General features: G+C 36.6%; 1 protein-coding gene across 5 annotated transcripts; it reads left to right on the top strand.

Moving 5' to 3' along the window:
- Positions 1-1485: 1485 nt before the first annotated feature.
- LOC147473568 (Prolyl oligopeptidase family protein) lies at positions 1486-14141 on the top strand. Of its 5 annotated transcripts, none has more exons than XM_086587284.1 (13): positions 1515-2182; positions 2256-2530; positions 2606-2800; positions 3153-3499; positions 4106-4397; positions 4613-4771; positions 7147-7512; positions 8288-8353; positions 8855-8903; positions 9481-9604; positions 12126-12211; positions 12502-12556; positions 13830-14141. In XM_086587284.1, the coding sequence occupies exons 1-12, from the start codon at positions 2005-2007 to the stop codon at positions 12519-12521; spliced, it is 2157 nt and encodes a 718-aa protein (XP_086443410.1). In that variant the 5' UTR covers positions 1515-2004; the 3' UTR covers positions 12522-12556; positions 13830-14141. The 5 variants fall into 5 exon arrangements, 1 of the variants encoding a protein (XP_086443410.1); XR_015210391.1 differs by lacking the exon at positions 13830-14141 and adding an exon at positions 11831-12002 and having other exon boundaries at positions 1859-2182; positions 12502-12618; XR_015210390.1 differs by lacking the exon at positions 13830-14141 and adding an exon at positions 11831-12013 and having other exon boundaries at positions 1859-2182; positions 12502-12618.
- Positions 14142-14208: the final 67 nt, after the last annotated feature.

The following is a 14208-nucleotide window of genomic DNA, read 5'->3' as shown; positions in this document are numbered from 1 at the left end:
ATTCGAATGTATGGTTAGGACAAAGAGTTCGAAAAATTAAAAGTCCCGTGAATCACATGTCGAGGACTTACTTAGAATGTTTGGATTGGCATTTTAAGCCACCCTGTGTCATTCATAGTATGCAAATCATATACATAAGCATAATATTATAGTCGTTTGAAAACAGAACATGTCCAATAAAAAACATTCACTACTGGGGTAGAGCGGTAACTAACTGGCTCATGTATTCAAGAAGGGGTTCTATAAATGCAGTATTAATATGAGATAGCTTAATACTAGAAGAATTATAAGCATCCGCATCCAAATGAGGAAAACTCATAAACATACTATCCATATTCTCATAATTTGTATGAAAATGTATCGGTTGGTCTATACCGATACTCAACCCATAAATCATGGGGGAAATCTAGTGGTGTGAACCCTAACTCCGTATAAGGGAAATGAAATGTATGAGTTATACTCCACCATCTTTCTACTAAAGCTATGACCACTGCCCAATCAGCCTTCTCATAATCCACACCAACAAAAATACCCAGAGGTGTATACAAAATACTATCTCTAATGTGTACAAACTCATCCAAACTCTTAATAACCTTCCACCACTCTTTAACACAAAGTAAAGCCGATCTAACTCGGTAGTCAATAACATGCTGATATTATGAAAAAAAAATAATGCGTATAAGATAAATAATTAATTGGTCAAACTCAACTAATTAATACATAATATTCAAAATATTTAATCAAAACTAATTAATTACGAAAGTATTAGCTATTGCTTTCGACCGTGTTGTATCATCGTGTAGAAGACACAACTTCCATATCAAGTGCTTCACTAGGTGCACATTGCCAATAAAGTCGTTCATTTGAATACATATGGATGTTTATCGGTACTATAACAAGTTCTTCTCCCCCAATTGTTCCCATCGTCATATAATCATCACCCTCAAAATGTTCAAATGATCCATATAAAATTTCAAGAGTTTAAGTAGGTTTTTGTTTTTTTTTTTTTTTTTACTAAGGAGAGGGTTTATAATCGAGATAAAAATTGAAAGTGATTGAATCGCCCGGTTTTGGTCATGTATATATAGAAGTAGCATGCGGTCCAAAGAAAAAGCCCGTGAGGCGTTTTTTTCAATTTTACGAAGGCTAAATCTAACATTTCGTTCGAGATTAATATTCACTTTTGCATTGGACAGTCTCACATTGTTTTTCACCAAAATAGTTACGACTGCATTGGGAATGCTCTTAGTAGTCCCTTTGTTCACTGGACAAAATAGATAACTATGACACGTGGGCACCTAGGGTGGATGTGTGGACAGGTGCAATAAGGCTTGGCTTGAGCTAACCCAGATTCTATTCACTTTGACCTTTCTAGAGTTGCCACCTCATGATAATCCTAGCCCTTGGATCCTCCAATCTGACGGTTGAAGAAAATAGTAGGAAAGTGTGTTTGGTGAGTAAAATGATTCCCTTAATTCTTAGATCATACCAATCACCAATGGTGATAGTTGTTTGAGACTTTGAGGGTCTAAGAGCATATTTAGGGGAGATACTATCTTAAGTTTTTTTTGTGTTTTTTCATTTTCAGGAATCGGCCAAAATTTGGTGTTTGCTAGTAGAAGAGTGATTTTTTTTCAAATTGGGTTGAGCTTGTCTTTTGTTTTTTTTTCCATTGTATTTGGGGAGACCCTAATTTCCCTTGGGGCAACCTTAGTTATTTGGATTCTGGAAAGAGAATGCCAACCTCGAGTCAGGCGGGTGAATTATAGGGTGGAGAGCTAATTGAGTCCTATACTAAAAAACCAACTCCTTCCGTCTCTCTGTCAAAAAAAAAATCTGGCAGCTTTCTCTCTCCGAAATCTCTTCTCCCCTGAAATCTCTTCTGCCAGTTGGCGGATAAGAAGAGTCGTGAACAAGAGCGCTAGCAGTATTGGCGCATTTGTCATCCCTCTCAACTCTTTTATTAGCTCAAGAAGAAATTGCCGTTGCTTCTGCCGATTCGCCATGACGACGGACAAGATGAAAACTCCTCCGGTGGCGAAGAAAGTGAGACATGAGATGGAGATGTTCGGAGACGTCAGGGTCGACGACTATTACTGGCTCCGAGACGATACTCGTTCCTGTCCCCATGTCCTTTCCCACCTCCAACAAGAGACTGCTTATACTGATTTTGTCATGGAAGGTAGTTATGCACCTACTTATTATTTCGCCTTTCTTATTGATTTATGTAATTTACATTAATGGTTTTGGTTCAGGGACCAAACACTTGGAAGATGAGATCTACGCTGAAATAAGAGGACGCATCAAAGAAGATGATATATCTGCGCCTTCCCGCAGGGGATCTTATTACTACTATGAAAGAACATTGCAAGGCCACGAGTACGTTCAGCACTGTAGGCGCAGCTGTAACAATGCTGCTGCTGCTTCCGTCTACGATACTATGCCAACCGATAATGCTCCTGAGCATGTTATCCTCGATGAAAACATCAAGGCTAAACAACATGCCTACTATAGTATTGGTGCCTTCAAAGTAACTCTACTTTACACTAATCTTCACTTTTTTATCCATCAATATTCAATAGCTCCATATTCTTCTTTTTTCCAGGTCAGTCCAAATAATGAGTTGATAGCTTATGCTGAAGATACCAAAGGAGACGAGATCTACACTGTATATGTCATTAATGCAGACACTGGAGCCTATGTTGGAGAGTCTCTTGTAGGTCTAACCTCCTACCTTGAATGGGCTGGTGACCATGCATTGGTTTACGTCACAATGGATCAGATCCTTCGCCCTGACAAGGTGACTCATCGTTGCTCCATCCAATCTTGGCTTGATGTTTTCAAGTTGTCGTAGTATTAACTTGAACCTGTTTTTACTCGCTTTTTGGTAGTATTAACTTGTTTATGAGTCGCTCGTTTGACTGCCTTAATTTATCTCATGTGCTAACCCAACAGTTTGACTCATATATAGCTTTTAATTTGTTACAACAAGACCAACAATCAATTTCTCATTATAAATTACACTTTTTCAAGTATACTTGTCATGGATTACAAGAAACTACTCCAGTAAAAATTTTACCGTCGTTGTTATTAAGTACAACTACTTCTACAGTTTTAGTTACATTTTATTTTATACTTGTAGTGAATTACAGGTGTTCTTACATAAGCTGGGATCCAGTCAAGCAGAAGACCTCTGCCTTTATCATGAAAAAGATGATATATTTTCTATTGATCTTGATGCTTCTGAGAGCAAAAGATTTTTATTTATTGGATCTCAAAGTAAAAATACGCGATCTGTATTCTACCTTGACACTAAGAACGAAGACAATGAGCTTAAGGTTTTGACGCCTCGCTTAAATGGCATTGATACATCAGCCAGCCATCGTGGAAATTATTTTTTCATTCAGAGGAGAAGTGACGAATTCTTCAACTCTGAGTTACTTGTCTGTCCATTAGATGATACATCTGCTACAACTGTGCTGCTGCATCACAGGGAAAGGTAATACAGAGTTTGTACTTGTCTCTGCTTGTAGTGCATATCTGTTTCTTTCTCCTTTGTGTGTGTGTGTGTGTGTGTGTGTGTGTGTGTGTGTTTTCTTTTTCTTTTTTGGAAACAAAGTAGATATTCAAAGTAACTGTATGAAGAATGTTATTTGGAATCTGTACTTCTTGAAAGTAAAGTAGATGGGTAATAACGGTGTTCCGCTGGTCAAGCTGTAGGGGGTTGTGTACCAAGGTCTTAAGATTAATCTTTTTGTCTGGGGGTTTGTGTATTTAATTATTTTTTATTTTCATTTTGGGGGGGGGGGGGGTGCTGTTAATGGTTTAGGGGTTAAAATTTGGGATAAGCTATGCCATTGTTCTAATTTCTTTTTAATGGAAAGCCAACTTTGTGGTTTTCTCAACTTTATTTTCGGATAGTAGTTGAAAGTGTTGTTCCAGAATGGGTATGTCCATGTCCATCTGAACATGTTTCCTTCTGTGTCCTATGGACAATAAAATATCTTCAAACTTCATATTTATGCTGTCTGGTTTACAGCATAGTTTCTCATCACTGCACGGTTTCAACTTACTGAAAGTGTACTAACATTTGGGTTTTCTACAGTGTGAAAATACAGGACATACAACTATTCACTGATCATCTTGTCGTATATGAGCGTAAAAATGGTCTTCCTAATGTGAGTATATATAACCTTCCCGCCGAGGGGCAGCTAATCAGTAGCTTACAGCAAAGCCGGCCTGTTGATTTTATTGATCCTATATGCTCGGTGGAATCTTCAGAATCTCAGTTTTCTTCAAGCATATTACGGTTTTCGTACAGTTCAATGAGGACACCTCCATCTGTATATGATTATGACATGAACACTGGCATTTCTGTTCTCAAAAAAGTTCAAACAGTAAGCGATCTGCTTATTTTCTGAATACTTTCTAGAACCTTCTGTAACTTATTCTGTTTTTCTCGTGGTTATCTTGTGCTTCTTGAGTAGTGTCTTCCTTCAAAGTCTGTTCATTAATTTAATTTATTTTTATTTTTAACTTTATATTTAGTTTTGAAAAGTTCTTGAAAAAATGCAGTGTTTCATTAATTTTTATATCCACGTATTTTACCCAGGTGTTAGGAGATTTTGATACCTCAAATTATGTAACTGAGAGAAAATGGGTATCTGCTTCAGATGGCACTCAAGTACCTGTATCACTTGTTTACCGAAAGAATCTTGTGAAGCTTGATGGTTCTGATCCGCTACTGCTTTATGGATATGGTTCATATGAGGTAATTTCTGTTTTATCTGTTCTGGTAATCCTAGCTCGATTTTTAAAAAAAAACTTATAGCCCTTTTCTTCATAGAGTATTAAGAGTTTTTACTTGCATTGTTTAAGTGGGCAATGTGGAACAGTGTGATTTAGTTGAAGACCAAATATTTTGTATCTGTATACGTGTTGCATGACTTATGGCTCCTAACTGCTCAGCTGTAACAGCATATTTAATGCGGAAATCGTTTTAAAGACCCTAGATGGATCCACATTAAATTTGTACATGGGACCTTGAATGCCATAAGCTAAGTTACATTGACACGGACACGTGTGTCCATATCCAACACGGCCAAATATAAAAACTGAGGTATATCACATACAAGATGTGTATGTGGCATGTCCGACATGGACACGTGGATACGAATCTGACATGGTTTATTTTTAAAATGTGGTGTGTCCATGTAACATAGGCCATAAGCTATCATGCTAGTCACTGCGATTATAAAAATTTCAAAGAAGCTACATGCATTTTGTCCCGTCCTACTTTCAGTTCAGCTAAACCCATTGCTGTCTTGCTTAGATAAACTTTGTGTTGCATGTGTACGGATGAGACACGGAAGGGACTAGGGGTGTGCATAAAACCGACCGAACTGAACTGAACGTGTTGGTTATGCTTATTAGTCAGGTCGGTTTAGTCCCAAATCCGAACTGAACCGAACCGACCCACTATATATAATATATATTAGAATATAAATATTTAATTTGATTTAATTTAAAAATATGTGAAAACCGGTCGGTTTGGGTCGGTTAATTTTGATTTAGGGTTCAGGGTAGGTTAATTTTGGTTAAACTGTAACCTAGTCGGTTCGGGTCAGTTAATTTCGGTTAAACTGTAATCCAGTTGGTTTGGGTATCAGTTAGGCTGGAAATTGGTTTGGTTTGGTTTGGTTATTGTAAAGTATAAACCGATAGGGTCGGTTTGGTCATCGGTTTAGTCCCAAACCCAACCCAAACTGACCCATGCACACCCCTAGCAGGGACACTCTGGAGACATGACATTTTCAGTTAAAATACAGAGTGTTCGACATCATAAACTGTACATAGGTTTTTTAGATAAATTGCCGTCTGTAACATAGTACAAAATATCGTGATATGTATCGAGATATCAACAAATGATACGAATATATCAAGGATATGACTTCGATAGTTTTTGGTGCAAAAACTGTAAATATCCTCCATATATCCTTAAATATTGTGATATTTGAGCGACGATGTCCACACTTTCAAAATATCGTGATATATATATATACTATCCTTTTATCCTTCTCTCATTTTTTACTTTTCTTCAATATGCAAACAATGGCTGCCTTCTTCAATAGATTCAAGAAAGCTTTTTAGAGAGGAAGAACTAAGAAGAGAGGTTTTAGTTTTCTAATCTCCTATAATATGAATAGATAAGATTTGATGTTGAACTCCATCTTCTCAGTCTCATCTCTCTTGTTGACATTTTTTTTTTATCCAAAATTTTGGATATAATCAAACTATTTTTTTTGTTTTTATTTTCGGACCAATCTTTTTTAAAATCATTTGAATTTAGTCTCAATCAAATATAATTTTGTATGTACTTCTATGCATATATTTTTACAAAGAATACCAATTATCAATTTTTTTCGGTAAATCCAATTATCCTTTTCGTTTTTATTATTATTATTATTATTATTATTCTTTTCTTCTAGTTTCCTTCCATGAATTACTCTAAGAGTCCGGATTTAGAGAGGTTACCTGCACAAGCAAATTTGTGTGGGTGCACCTAATACCGCTTGATTATAAATTTATAATAGAGATTGAAAAGGTTAGACGGTGAAGTTAACTCTGTTTCCTGAAATTTGTGCTGCCGTGTCCCAAAACATCCTGTTGACAAGCTCATCCAAACAAAACAAAGGACTAGTAAATTATTTGAAAATAAAAAGGAAAACTCAAAAAATAATAATAGATCTTTTGTTCCCAAATAAATCATTCTAAAGAAAATTAAGAATCTTTGGATGTAGATCTGAAGTTAAGAAATTTTCTATTAATAAAATACATTGTTGTACAAGTTTCTTTTCCCTTTTATTCTTTATTATTTAATAGAAGTATCTGCGAAAATTTGGTTTATCGTCGATATTTGACGATATATCGTAATATATTGTGGATTTTCACAGATTCCCCTCATGTATAATATCGACACAGATTTTTCGACGATATATATCAAGATTTTGGGGGTGGATAAATCCCCTTATCGCGATACTTTGTTCTATGGTCTCTAATGCCTTGCATTGAAGTTGTTCTTCATATCATATCTATCATTTTCATGGTAACCTATCAATTTGAAATACTTGGTCCTATTGCTACCAGATATGCATAGATCCCAGTTTCAAGGCATCAAGGCTGTCTTTGTTGGACCGGGGCTTTATTTTCGCAATTGCTCACATTCGTGGGGGTGGTGAAATGGGGAGGCAGTGGTATGAGAATGGGAAGCTGATGAAGAAGAGAAACACATTCTCCGATTTTATTGCTTGTGCTGAGTACTTAATAGAGAACAAGTACTGTTCAAAAGAAAAGTTATGCATCAATGGAAGGAGTGCAGGAGGTTTGCTTATCGGTGCTGTTTTGAACATGAGGCCTGATCTTTTCAAGGCAGCTGTAGCTGGAGTTCCATTTGTAGATGTTGTCACTACAATGCTTGATCCAACTATACCACTCACAACTGCGGAGTGGGAGGTCATCTCTTCCTTAATATTGAGTTTCTTTTACTGTTTCACTTACATAGTTATATATGCAAAAGTTGATTCAGCTGTATGGGTGCATCATCTAGTATTCCAGTATTCCTATATAAAATTCAACAGAGGGTACTCAATGATAATTAGATTGATATGATTTGAATATTTAAAACTTCCTTGACAAGATTACTAATAGGTTTTGATTGTGGAATACACGTTTCTTTGCAACCCCAAGTATGGCTACATAGTCAGCTTGCTCTTGAAAGCTCTAGTTGGACTTCATGAGGACTCTATGCATAGAAAATTGGGTTAACGAGTATTACCTCCCCCCCCCATACACACACACACACACACACACAAAAGTCAAATTGGGTTGACCGTGTTTTTTTGTGTGTATTTGGGTTGACCTAATTTCCCATCTAGTGGGGGGTGGGGGGGTGGGGATCCTAATTGGCTCATCTAGGGCGGGGGGAACCAAATAATTTTATGCTAGTTCGATTTTTTGTGTTTTTGTGCCATCATTGAGGATAGTTCAACAATTATCGTCCAATAATTTGCATCACAATCAGAAAGCAAGAGAATACATTTAGTGGTTTCCCATCCATATCTATCTAGTTGATACCGAATTGTCTGACTTCTCCGAGTGTTTTAGCGGAATGGATAAGATGCTTTTTGTTTTATGAACCGACAATATTGTTTGATAAATGCAAAATAACCTTCAAAAGATTTTCCAATTGTCTGGGGGAATTCTTGTTGATTTGTTATTGTTGTTGCAGGAATGGGGAGATCCTCGTGAAGAAGAGTTCTACTTCTATATGAAATCTTATTCTCCCGTTGACAATGTGAGCACCAAACAATCATGTAGATTATATCTATTCTGTCACCAACACACTTGAGAAAACGAAAGCATCATTTTACACCATGTACATCACGACAAATGATCGTGATGATTAGAAGTTCTACTTTTCTTAAGGATGATCTGTTTTTCAGAGTTATTTTATGGACAAATCTAAGAGGTTGAGATCAAGAAGGCTAGATTAATCATCTTTTCCGCGTTAGTGATGTTTAAAAGGAACTCTCCCCTGCCAAACACACACACGCACACCATAGTCTGGTATTACACGTTATCTCTGAATTCTATACAAACTTGAGTTTTTGGTTGCTTTAGTCTTTATTCTCTATACTAAACTACACATATTGTAGTGCTCATGAAGGACTACTCTAATGATTACAAAATTAATATTCTCATGGCGGAGTATTGACTCTTGGTTCTAATTATGCTTTTTAGTTCCGCTTGTTTCGTGATGATGATCTCTTACTAACCAGCCTCCAAATTTACACAGGTAAGGGCACAAGATTACCCCAACATTCTTGTTACAGCTGGTTTAAATGGTAAGTTTGATCCTTCGGAGTAGTTGTTTTTGAACATTTCTTTTTCTAGGGATTGTCTGTCAATATGGGAAGACAGGATTAAGTTGGCTCTTGGCCTTTTGCCATTTCCCTTTAAAAGCTTTAAAGTGCTAACAAGTTACCACTTCCTGAGGTCTAACATGGGAGATATTCTATATGTCTGCTCTTCATGTATGATCTAACTATCTAAGTGATCTGAGCTTAATATTCTTTTGGATGGTTAGAATCCGATATATATGCTCAATGTTCTAGAAGAAGGATTATAGTGGTCAGATGGTTAAATAATTCAAACTGCATCACGCATGATCTAACTATCTAAGTAATCCAAGCTTAATATTCTTTTGGATGGTTAGAGTTCGATAAATATGCTCAATGTTCTAGAAAAAGGATTATACTGATCAAATGGTTAACAAATTCAAACTGCATCTTGCTTTTAGTTAGACCCTTGCTGAACTCAGCAGATGTGTAACGCTCTGACAGCAACTGCAGGACAAATTTTGCTCTCCTATTCCTATATTGTTTTCTTCATAAGTTTCGTATCTCTATTATATATCTGCAGATCCTCGTGTTATGTATTCTGAACCTGCAAAGTTTGTGGCCAAGTTGAGGGAAATGAAGACCGATGATAACGTACTGATTTTCAAATGTGAGCTTGGTGCTGGGCACTTCTCAAAGTCAGGAAGGTAATAATTCTACTTGAAGTAAGGGCTTAACTGATTCAAGAGTTGGAAGTGAACAATATCAAGTACCAAAGATTTATCATTGATTATAGGTCGTAATTACAAAATGTTCAGCATAATATGAAGGTATTAAACATTGGGGAATCCAACTCAAAACCAATTGGTGATGAGTGGAGAGGCCAAAAAACTTATATGCTTTTATGCAAGACTTTAAATATCTCATGCGGGAGTGAGACTAAACATCTCAACATGCCCCCTCCCGTGTGGTGTTACTTGAGCCTAACACATGGACATACATACTTGGGTGACATGGACTCTACAATAGGCCTTTTGGGCTGTTGAGATTTATAATCTCATATCTTGTATCTTAAATCACGCATAAAGATATATAAGTCTTGGGGCCTCTCCACTTATCAACAATTAGTTTTAAGTTGGATGCCCGAATCCCACATGATATCATAGCACAATATTTCTCTGGTCACCCAAAGGGGGCGTTCACTCCACGTCACCCATTTAAAAATTGTTCATGTGATGGGCTAAAAAAATTGCCACGTGAAATAATCCTAATATGGTATCTTAAGCCGTGTATAAAAGTGATGTGAACTAAAATTGGCGGAAACTTCAATCAATTAACAATTCACTCAATAAAATAATAGAGAAGTTGCGTTTTTAAACTTTACTTCCTGTCTTCTTCGGTTCTTCTTCTTCTACCAGAATCAATTCTTACCTTTGAGAGAGATGAGAGATGAGAGAGAGACAGATTCAAATGCCTTTGTTTTGGTTTGGAGAATAGGTTTAGTTAAAGAAGGCACGTGACTACTTTATAAAAATGGGTGGTTTAAGAACCGGGCCAGTTGTAATAAGTTAACTGATTTGGGCTTCATTCATTTGCGCCCTGTTTTAAATTTTCTAATAGGAATGGGCCATCTTTAAAACCAACTAATTTCTAATATGAATGGGCCATCTTTAAAACTAACTAATTGCTAATAGGGCTGGACTAAAAGGCAAGCCCATCTGCTTATTCCAATCCCAATTTTCTTTATGTATATTACAACTCTGGACGTACCCATGGGCGTACCCGTATCCTAGATTTTCAAAAATCCCGTATCGTACCCGTATCAGTGTCACCATATCGGTTCCCGTACCCGTATCTGTGCATCATAGCTAAAAACCACTATTGGAAATCTCCATTATTATGTAAATTAATGTAAATTGATGATTAGATAAATTAACAATTGTTTGTTTACGTAAAAAATAATTATTTAAAATTCATTAAAAAGAAAACATGTGTCATAGAAAAAAAGCTTAAAAAGATATAAGCAAATCGGCATGTGAACAAATTATTTAAATTGTGTCGCAAACTTGTAGTGCTCGCACCGGCTCACCCTGGAACAAATTCCTGACTCCGCCACTGGGTTGGGGAGGGTTGTGATGAATCTTGTTAGCGGAAGCTTCACCAATGGATAAACATCAATAAGATTTAATAAAACAAACACCTAAAACTAGGGTTTAAACCTTTAACAAGAAGAACAATTCTCTTAAAATTAATGTTCAATAAAAACCCCTCTAACAATGAAGTCCTAGATGCCTTTATATAATAAACTTTGTTTATAATTCTAATTGGAAACCAAAATAGAAACCTTATGAAAAACCTATTATTAAAACCAATAAAAACTAATGAAATAGAAACTAGTTATTAATTCTTAAACTAATAACTAATTAGGCAATAGGAGGCAGCCATCTTGATATTATGATGACATCGGCATGATGTCATCAATGCTCATGCATCAGGTTGAGGCTTTTTTAGGACATCAAGGATGAATATTGTGAGCTGTTTAGATCTTATTCCCAATTGTTAAGTTTTGACCGCTACGAGGACTAGATTGCACATTTATGGGAATAGATTACACATTTATATACTATTTATTCTTCCAAGTAATATTATTAGTTTCCTGAAGTGTGAAGTGGGATAGAAAGTACAAAGAGGCCTGATCTTCTCCGCCCGGGTGGAAAAGTTAAGCTTTTACACCTTACAAAAATAAATCGACACCTGTACACTCATTTAACACCGAAATCAAATGCTAGTAACGGTGTTATATTAAGTTAACAAAACAATCAAAAAACAAATCACTTAAAATTAGGAAAGTGTTTTTAGCACTTGAGCTGTTATACGAATGGGCTACACCTTACGCATAATTCATTCAGTAACTCCAGTGCCTCTTTTGCCAGACCTTTGTGGGCCACACTTTCAACAAGGATGGTGCAAGTGGTTCTGTGGGCAGTGAGTGTAGGTCTAACCACAAGGGACACTCTTGAGGTCATGGAAGACTTGTAAAGGGACTCCGAAAGTGGTAAATGAGGGAGGAACAAAAACAACATAGAGAAGAGCACATCGATAGCTGTACACTGCCTGTACTCGTTTAAATGTTTAGTTTTGCATCTCTTTTGGGGTGAATATGTGGTAACCTAGTAGTTATGCTTCCCTGTACCACATTCTATCTGTAATACCTTTGGTTTTGTACAGGTTCGAGAAGCTCCAGGAAGACGCCTTTACATATGCTTTTATACTGAAGGCACTAGACATGATTCCATCCCATGGTTTTGAGCATGGTAATACATGCAGTTGAATAATGTAGTTGCGCTAATGACCGTCTAGCAATGTTGCTCTTTGGATCTAAAGGCCCTTGAAGGCTTGGTTGTGCACTGTGCTGATTATCATTGTATGGTTGTGCACCCATTGTATTTTTTACTAAACCCATTTAAATCTACACCACATTCATTTTTTCTCACACCTTCAGGGCTAAATTGGATGATATGATTTAGTAGGACCAGAGTTTTGGCAGAGGTTAATGTAAATAATGGTTGCGAGAACTAATTTTCTTTGTTTTGTCAATTTGCAGATTTTACCTTTTGTTTTTGAAGGAAGCTACTTGTGGTCAGTACTTTTGAATACTGGTATGACTCATGAATCAATAGGGTTCAACATATGAACATAAATAAATTGGTTTTAACTGGAATTGGTGATAGTTCTTATACGCTTAAACTATAATGTTCTATTAAGATTGAAACTGGTGAAATTTAGAGGCATTAGTTACATTGGTGGTGGTCGGGTTAGGATGAAGTGAAAACATTGGCGTTGGAAGGATGGAGTTGACATGGGTGGAGGGGAAAGAAAGAGGAGCATACATGAGAAATGAGAGTCTAAATATTTAAAATTGGATTTAGTTAGAACTATGGTTCATAACTTCATATATCACCACTGACATAATGTTTGGTTAGGCCTTAGGAGTGGGTTGGGTCATGCGAATTGGTTTAGGCAAAGAATAAGTGAACAAATCAGAGATTTCTTCCAGGGGTTACGAATCTTACGATACGAATAAACCACAACACCCTAACAACAAGATCTTTCACGTATATATTTATTTTACAGTAGATGTTTTTTGGTAATTTGCTTTTTTGTTTTTTTGTTTTTTTTTTTTTTTTATACTGTAGTTGAAACTTGAAAGCCATCAAGTACCTTGTACTCCCCACGTGTATTCTTCCCACTTTCGCAGTATGTGCCGTTTCTTCCATGAGGCCTGGCATAATTTTGGCTATAACAGGTGTATACTAATTAACACCCCCCCCCAGTGAAATTATACAAAACGAGCATTTCTAAAGTAGAGTTTGGAACATTGTAGCAAAAATGGATTTTGCAAGGGTACCCTTTCATAACCACGCGTCCACCCTAATTAAAATATATTGAATCAGACCAATCGTTGCAATGTGTAGCCAATACTATATATCTGAATATGCTAACCACGCATAATTCAAAACTAATCATTGGAATACGCAAATCGTCAGCTAGTATTCTCATATCGTGCTGGAGCTCCTTCATTTTCCACATACGGACTAAAGTGCCGAGTTTTACTGAAATGTAATCCTCAGCAAGCACATCAACTGATGGACAGAAAATCTATTTTGGTTGTGCGACTCGTAATTTCATTGCATGAGTAAATGATAAAGCAACAGACCAAGTATGTAAACTAGCAAGCATCCATAAGTGAAATCCAAGGTTGTCTGAAATATATACACGAAGTGTTTCTTAATACAAGATCCATATCTTAGCTTGCAAGTCACCTGTACCCGAAATATGGAGCATGGCGGTTGCTAGTCTAATTATTTCTCGGTGCTTGGGTTGTTATGCCGTATAATGTGATCTTTACAAATTTCATCTTCTTGGAACCAGGGACCCAGTCTTTCAGTGCATGTGCTATACGAATACACCCGAGAACAACAATCTCAGGCTTCTCAGCAGCTTGTTATGGATTTACAAAGAAATGTTCTAGTGATTATACAGACAAGATGAACCCCTTCATTTTTCTCCGAATATACATCAACATCTCCGCTCTGGGTGCCGATAGATTGTACTAGGCGAGCAATAAGTCAATGTCTGCAGAATGATCACAACCACAGGAAAAGTAACTTCATCATAAAGATATTGGTATATGATATTGCATTTCATTCTCTGAATAGAAGATGCAGCTTTAAGTTTCTTTCAGGCAAAAGCAGCACATTTTTCATTGCTATGTCATTACAGACAAGCATTCGTTCAGAGCAAATTTACC

Source organism: Coptis chinensis, unplaced genomic scaffold (assembly GCF_015680905.1).
Source record: "Coptis chinensis isolate HL-2020 unplaced genomic scaffold, ASM1568090v1 utg2326_pilon_pilon, whole genome shotgun sequence".
Taxonomy (NCBI): Eukaryota; Viridiplantae; Streptophyta; class Magnoliopsida; order Ranunculales; family Ranunculaceae; genus Coptis; species Coptis chinensis.
The sequence above is the reverse complement of the archived record's forward strand: the minus strand, read 5'-3'. Positions and strand labels throughout refer to the sequence as shown.

Excerpts from the sequence above, each read along its gene's own strand:
- LOC147473568 (XM_086587284.1), top strand. The coding sequence starts at position 2,005 with ATGACGACGGACAAGATGAAAACTCCTCCGGTGGCGAAGAAAGTGAGA. Across the intron at positions 3,500-4,105 it reads CTGCTGCATCACAGGGAAAG|TGTGAAAATACAGGACATAC; the intron begins GTAATACAGAGT and ends GGTTTTCTACAG. Across the intron at positions 7,513-8,287 it reads TCACAACTGCGGAGTGGGAG|GAATGGGGAGATCCTCGTGA; the intron begins GTCATCTCTTCC and ends TTGTTGTTGCAG.